Source organism: Ostrea edulis, chromosome 8 (genome assembly GCF_947568905.1).
Source record: "Ostrea edulis chromosome 8, xbOstEdul1.1, whole genome shotgun sequence".
NCBI lineage: Eukaryota > Metazoa > Mollusca > Bivalvia > Ostreida > Ostreidae > Ostrea > Ostrea edulis.
Genome location: NC_079171.1, coordinates 15,180,886 through 15,189,137, shown reverse-complemented (window position 1 = coordinate 15,189,137; position 8,252 = coordinate 15,180,886). Strand labels below are relative to the sequence as shown.

General features: G+C 35.7%; 1 protein-coding gene across 1 annotated transcript; it reads right to left on the bottom strand.

Moving 5' to 3' along the window:
* Positions 1-430: 430 nt before the first annotated feature.
* On the bottom strand, positions 431-5,876 carry LOC125662877 (uncharacterized). The gene is given in 9 exon segments (XM_056147458.1): positions 431-480; positions 842-928; positions 1,299-1,598; positions 1,694-1,749; positions 2,603-2,773; positions 3,656-4,118; positions 4,121-4,156; positions 4,821-5,119; positions 5,869-5,876. Coding segments are annotated over 9 exon segments (1,470 nt in total).
* Between the last annotated feature and the right edge of the window lie 2,376 nt (positions 5,877-8,252).

Here is an 8,252-nt window from a genome sequence, read left to right as displayed (position 1 = left end):
ACAGTGCTGCAATGTAAATTTAGAGAGAGAGAAAAAAAAAATAGTTCCTGCATCTGGTTGTCCAGGGAGGGTGTCCCCATACCAAACCAGGTTATACAAAAATAACTTGCGTTCTTCAATTGGAATTTGACAAAGCAGAGACAAGGATACAATAAGAATTAGATTATTTGATATAATATAATCATGTTAAAAGTACTCACCATTGGGTCCAGTATCTGCAGGGATCTTCGGATCTAACAGAAATATAATTTGTATTAATTAATAGCTTTCAGTTCCACTTCATATAATTTGAAATATGTTGTGTCCTTCCGAAGATATTAAATTAAACCAAAACTTGAATGGAATAGAAAAATCACCCATCTTGTAAATGTGAGGTTAGCGACTAGCACCTCACCCACCATCATAAACAAGGCTGTTTATTTCTCAGTGATTACTCAGAAAACCCCCTTTTCTTTCTGTTTTTAAAAGCCACTTGAATACCTGATGTACACATACAAAGCAGATTCAAATTAAAAAACTTTAAATCTGGTTAGGCCATATGAAATTGTAATCACTCATTGCATATTTTGAAATCAGAATATCTGAATTTCCATGTTCGTGAAATATTGTTGTTCTCAAATCTCAATGTTTGTAACGTTTTGATTTCCCGTTCCAATAATTATAATATATGATTATATGCAATTAGGTTTATATTTGTTAGTAAGGGGCTTTCATTCCTCTTTGAGGTATTTCTCCATATTGTCAGTGGCTCTCTTTTTTAAGCCAGCATCCTATAAAATCAATTTAACTCCAGCGGACAAGTTTCTTTTCTTTGCAACCTTCAAATGATGGACGCTTATACCTTGTTGAGCAAGTTTCCTTGCACCGAAAGAGGAAATGCATTTATTTTCCATAGCAGGAGTAAATGAGTTATACAGCTCCTTGAAACCTGTGTGATAAATATCACATGATGTTATATGCTGCTTTAACTTGTCAAAAAAGAGTTCTTGTAATATCATCACATCATGTTTTGAATCAAGTGCTGCATAATGTTTGTTCAAGAGAACGTTGACGAGGGTCTCCTGCTTATAATTCCCAACGGTTTCTTTTGGATATAATTTACGTGAAACCTTCAAAGTATCGATACAAAGCTTAACTGCAGCTAAAAATTCATTCTTAAGGCGAAACTCGTCAAGTTTGTTCATTAACACAGGTATGTCAAAGGCAATGATGTTATGGCCAATTATTACAGGCTTCTCAATTGACTTCAGAAAATCAATAAAGTCCAGAAGGCAGGTTTGAATATTGACAGCATGTACCTTCTTTCCTTAATAGAACATTTGATTTTCTGTACGCGAGAAGCGGATTCCTGTCACTCTCCTTGCAGCAATGTCTAGGTATAGCATGCCTATTAAATTCCAAACTTCCGCAAATTGCATACATTTGGACAATGTCAGAGTTCCTGGCTAAGCCTGTTGTTTCTAAATCAAAAAACACAAAGTTTTCTTCTCCACTTAGTTTTGGTTTAGATGGACTACTGCACATATCTAGGTCTTTGATGGAGTCTAACTCAGTGTCTTGTGCATATGTAGTTCCCTCTTTCACTGCATTCAGAGATGCTAAAAATGATTTACGTTTTTTCAATTCAAGTCGCCTTCTCTTTCTTTTTTGCAGTTTCTGACGGATGTTCTGCTAGAGGCGAATTTTGTCTAGCCGTTTTCCATGAATCCCTGTGTGATGTCCAGGTGACAAATCTGAAGCCTTGTTGACCTGTAATTATTAGATATACAAGTAAGGCATTAATCTATGTTTAAATTTATTGTTTCATCTACTGTGATAAATCAAACCAGGTGTTCTGATAGAGTGAATGTGTCTTAACATTGGCAAACTTTTCACTTTATTTGTACAAAACATGCAGCCGACAAGGGCTCCCCTGTATGATTGATCTGTAAAATTAAATGGAATTAAAATCCACCTATGACGTCATTCTTTTGTTCGAACACTCCATTATTTTTCAGGAATGGAGAGTTCGGAAAGTAGGTCAACCTTTATACAAGTAGATATAAATGCAAGCGACAAAAGAATGAAAAACGTAAGACATGATTAAAATTTAGTTTTTATTAATGTTTACAGTGGATTTTAAGTGGGTCAATGTACTCGTATCACCCCATTCCTAAAAAGCAATGGACCTCGGCCCCTTCGTAAAATTAAATGGAATTGATGTCCATTTACCTTCGTGATCCATGTATGACCATCATTCTTTTGCAGGACTGCGGCTGACATCCGGTGAATTAATGCGGCTGACACCCGGTGAATTAATGACCGTGAACGACCATAACATCTGAAGGCAAAAATTTAAGTAAGTATATCTTGGAAATAGTTAAAAATGAATTGAAGATACATATATTAGTGTAAAACATTTTTCATTTGTGACATATGTCTATGACATTAAGGCTGTGTATCACAGATCATCTCATGATACGATGTGCATCATGATATGCATCTTCACATATTCAAGGATTTGCGAGGTAACGAATCAATAACCCTTGAATTGTTAAGACGCATGATATGAACATATGAAATGAAAAATACATTACTATAGAACATTCAATACATAACATACCTATTTTTTGGAGCTTTGCTAGAAACGTTAAAGTTGAAATTTTCGTTTTGTTGGGTCGATCCCATTTCAACCAAGTGTTCAGCTCTTCTTTGGTAGGTTTCCATCAATTCTTTCAGAGCAATGTGGAGAGCCTCATTTATGAGTGTTTGTCCATTTGGAAGGTGTTTGAATCTGTAGAGATTACACTTGTTAGCTCACCCAATTTTCTGGACTATTTGTCTAATTTATGTTATTTTATAGGGAAAATCTTCTCAAGAACCACTGAACCAGAAAAGTTCTAATTGATATGAAAGCTTCCTGACATAGAGCAGACCCAGGTTGATGGTTCTTGGGGGGTAGGTTGGGGTCACAGTAGGGGATCAAAGTGTTATATGTTCATATTTTCTTTGGGAAAAAACCTTTAATATGTACCTTGAACTATTTAAGCTAGTGCTTTCATATTTTGTATATACGTTCTTTATGGAAAGACCTTTCATGTGATACATGGTGTGTGTGATCTAGTGACTTTGACCTGGAAGTTTGACCTACTTTTCTATCTCGTGCACTGTTTGAGATAGAGATTTCCTATTTTGTGTGTGTGTGTGTGTGTGTGTGTGTGTGTGTACACACACCCACACTCATATACAGGTAAGGGTCCTTCTTCAATTTGATCACAGACACTACAAATATATATATATATATATATCGTACCACGATATTTGACCTTGTGACCTTGGTTTTATCCAGAACTATGAGAACAGCAAGATCATGTTCGTCACATTGATGTTGAGACAACTCTTTGTTATGTGAATTCATCTTCAGTTATGTTGTGATCCTTTAGTGTGATTGTGAAATAAAAAAAATCACGGGGGAAATAAGATTAATAAAAAAATCTTTCATAACTCGCAACATTTGAAGAATAGCAGAGCCAAGGTGACTCAGGTGATTGATGTGGCCCATAGGCCTCTTGTGTTATAGTTGCAGTCCATTTGTTTCAGATCATATATGTTTTGCATCTTTTGCTACAAAACGCTTAAAAATGGTTATTTAGTGTATTGAATAAGTAAACAGTACCTAAAATTCTGAGGGTCTTTCTTATAGAAACACCAGTCTGTGCATTTCTTATGGTCCCCGAAGACATGTGGTACTATTTGTTCAAGGCCTTCCTGGATGTCCTGACTGGATTTGGCTTTAGCAATTGTGTAAGTGAAGCATCTGACCAGATATGGTATCATTACGTTCTTTACAAAAAAATTGATAACGAATACATTTTTTTTAGAAAAGCCTTTCTTCATGTGATTCCTGTCATCTTTCTTCTTTAGTTCAAGAAAGTCCACTCTTAGTCTTGAGATAGTGGTGGAGTCATTGTCAACATGAAGTACATGAACTGGGTGTCCGCTGTCTTTCATTTTATGTAGCATGGACATTGCCATATCAGGCTCCATGGCTTTGCTGGATCCTTCCCAATTTTTGGAGCAAACATGTACAGGTAAGGGTCCTCCTTCAATTTAGTCACAGACACTACAACATTTTGAAGAATCTTCCCTGTCTGCTTACCCATCATAGCACCATGCCCTGTGAATATTTGTAAAACATTTTAAATCCAGTGCGTATGCAAAATATAATTTGTTTATCAGTTATCATGCTATTCCACAATGTAGATATTTAGAGATCATTCTTCAGATAAATATGAATATAAAAAATAAGAAAAATCAAATCTGTCACAATGATAAAAATTTGAGCTTTTCTGATCGCCTGTTGTCCGTCGTCTGTCTTGTGAACTTTTCACATTTTCGACTTCTTCTCCCGAACCTCTGGGCCAACCTCAACCAAACTTGGCGAAAAGCATCCTAGGGTAAAGGACTTCAAGTTGTTTAAATGAAGGGTCACGCCCCCTTCAAAGAGGAGATAATTGCAAAATAGAGTGGGGTCATTCAAAAATCTTCTCCAACAAAACGACTGGACTAGGAAAGTACAAATTTACATGAAAATATCCTGACATGGTGCAGATTCAAATTTGTTATTATATAGAAAAATCTTTAAATATGGCCCAAGGGAACCCAGGTGAGCGATGTGGTCCGTGGGTCTATTGTTGAATATCTTCAGAAATATTCAAGGTAGAGCTTTCATATTTTGTATATAAATCTTCTTTGTCATAACCTTGTGATGCATGATTTTCATCACATTAAATTCCAATGCTTATCTTATCATTATAGATTTGTTACAAGAGAAAACTTGCCTGAAATTCTGTTGTAGTTCCAACCTGTTCCACGAGATTTCCAGCCAGCATCATAGCTACATTCAAGACAATCTGACATTTCAGCCTCTTTTTCCATAGCATTACTACATGACTTTCGAGCTTCGGCTTCAATTTTCTCTCCAACAATCATTTGCTTCTTTGCAATAGTCTTTTGATTTATTGGTGGTAAATTACATGCTGTCAGAAAATTATTGACGTGGCTTGGACCCATACCAGAGTTTATCATGCCTGAAATATGAATGTTCCTTAATGAATGTGATGTACAAAAAGAAAAATTTCTATTATTTTATTTTTTATTTTTGTTTGTTATTGTCATTGATAAGTAGCCAGTAATACTAATATATCTTTTGATATGAAAACGAGTATATTAGGTATTTGATAGTGGATATAAAGCATGTACTTGATATACTACATTTGTATAAGATTATGTTATGTAATATATAAGAAATGAAAGCAAGTATGTCCTGAACTTCAGGAATTGAAGGAGGGAGGGCAGTGTTTAAAAAAATGATGACTAGATTGCTCAAGGGTGACCTATTTCATTGGTCCGTTAATAATTGTACATTGTTATCTCCCTTAAAAAAATTCTGATCAAAACTTTCCATTGTATGTTATCGTTGTTGTAAATTTTTCACTTTTCTTCAAATAGTGCAATTTCATGTTTGTTAAAATCATGGTCCTAAGGGAATGGGGTCACAATAGAGTATCAAAAGTTTTACATGTCAATGTATAGGGGAAACATTTTTTCAAGAACCGCTGATCCAGACAAATTCATAATTGCATAGCAGATATCATTAACAAAATTGGGAAATTTCAGGGGTTCAGTCTCTAAGGAGGGTCAATATGGTCTTATAGAAATGGTAGTAACTTTCAAGATATTTGAGAAAAACTAAGTGCATGGTTATGATGTCCATGAAGCTCTCTACTTAATTGTGAAAATCATGGCCCCTGGGTTGAGGGTTTATGTCCTGGGGTTCGGCCAATGTGGCTCTCTAGTAAAAATGTATAAAATTTTGTAAAATCTCACCTACACATCGTGCATAAAAAATGAATAAATGCATAGTTATGTCTATGAAATTGTGAAAGTGGAAGGTTGGAGGTCTTGCATGGTGACTAAGGCGTTCAAAGCTGCTATCTTAAATCACAGGCACCTGAAGTATGCATACTGTAGTCGTTTTATGCTTTTTTAAAACTTTATAGATTGGCATTCTGCCAGTATAATAAAATGTGTAAATTATAGCAGCAGAAAAAAATCGAAGAGAGGGGTATGGGTGTTGTGTTAGTATCCATACTTCAGGTGCTGTGAGCTTAGCAAGGGAGTTTAGCACCTTCCATTTCATGTTTTTATGTGCAATTTGAAATAAATGTAGTGAGAATTACAAAGTCGGGGGGATTTAGATCTTTTGCTTAATTTCCTTGACATGTTTATCTGTAATTACTTTCTTCAGTAAATTCAGGGTCCCTACTTTGAAAACGATGCTGTGGTGGATCCAGGATTTTTAGGTGGGGCACATGTGAAAGTCGAAGTATCAGCCACATTACTCGGGCAATTTGGGTGCCAAACTGAAGTTTTAACTCATATTTTGTATATTTGAGGCATTTACATTACACCCCCCCCAAATCCGCCGCTCTCTGGGGTAGGGAGTTTGTAACTCTACCTTGATCCACCTCTCAGATTTTGTTTTTTATTTCACGCCGAATACATCATGTGGTACCTGTGCTTTAATAGTCAAGGCTGTTAACGAGAATTTTTACATTTTAAAGCTTTGAAAGAAAAAAGTAAGGCAAATAACTGTTAAACAGTTTGAATGGATTCCAGTAGAAAATTGATGTGGCAAACTAATGTTTTCAGGTGCATGTACTTGGAATTTTATTGAACTTTATCAATCCGTATTACACTTCCCATAGTTTTGTTTTGTGGTCAGAGATATGTACAGGTGGTTGTAGAAAATAATGCATACGTGTATAAGAGCTTTTAGACTGTAGTAGTAGTAGTAGAGAATATTAAATATTAGATATACTCGTAACCCTATACATTGTGTCTAATACTCAGAATAAATAAAAAAGAATTCAATTTTCTCGATTTCAAAAATTTAGTTTAGACTATGTACGGACACATAAAATATTTTAGGCTTGCCCTTAGCACTGGGGAATCCCACAGGTATTTAAATGCCAAATACGTAATAAGAGTTTAAATAGGAATGAAGGTAAGTTCTACGTCACTGGTGTTTAAATACCAGGCACAAAGCTCCGATTAGGGAATATTCTACATTTATTGCATGACTTTTCGGGAGATATGAAGACTTATTCACCCAAGAAAAATCATATTCCCCGAGGGCAACGCCCGAGTGGAATATGATTTTTCTTGGGTGAATAAATCTTCATATCTCCCGAAAAGTCATGCAATAAATTGTTTATTATACCGAAACAAAGCAAGACTACAAAAGTGCATTTGAAATTCGAGTCCGCTTATCTATACATCGTATGTAGCTAAGGTCACCCTAACGGTAACACCGCGCCGTCAACGTATTAAAAGGTACATACAGTCAACGAAATGCAGTGATATGATAACCAGTTTTTGTATTTCCATTCTCCGTAAATCCTGATTTACTTGCTTGTTTTTTTTTCTTTCTATCAACCAAAACCAGGCAATTTAACTGTGTATCAGATACCCGCATATTTTGTGCCTTACGAACTATGAAAGTAGAATGACTAGGACTTATTGTGACGTCACAATATACATTTATTGCATGATAGTGAGGGAGATATGAAGATTTATTCACCCAAGAGTGGAATATGATTTTTCTTGGGTGAATAAATCTTCATATCTCCCTCACTATCATGCAATAAATTGTTTATTATACCGAAACAAAGCAAGACTGCAAAAGTACGTTTGAAATTGGAGTCCGCTCATCTACATTGTATGTAGCTGGGATCGTCCTAACGGTAACACCGCGCCGTCAACGTATTACGGTAGAAGGTACAAACAACGAAATACAGTGATATGATAACCAGTTTTTGTATTTCCATTCTCCTTGAGTGCTGATTTACTTGCTTGTTTTTGTATCAACCAAAACAAAAACCATGCGATTCAACTGTGTATCAGAGACCCGCATATTTTGTGCCTTACGAACTATGAAAGTAGAATGACTCGGACTTATTGTGACGTCACAATAGACTTCGTCTACCTTGACGTTAAATTTATGGAAAATCCTCGAGGCTGCCCAAGGGGTAAATATGATAGGGAGATATGATGTCTGAGAGGGAGATCAAACTTCCACCAGAGTTCGTTTGCTCACAAACCAAACTCTTCCACTTAGGCATTATGGGATAGCGATTTCTTAGGCCGCGTATACTGTGACGTCACTATAGAATGACGAAAAAACATAACGTCAAACGTAAACAACTTTC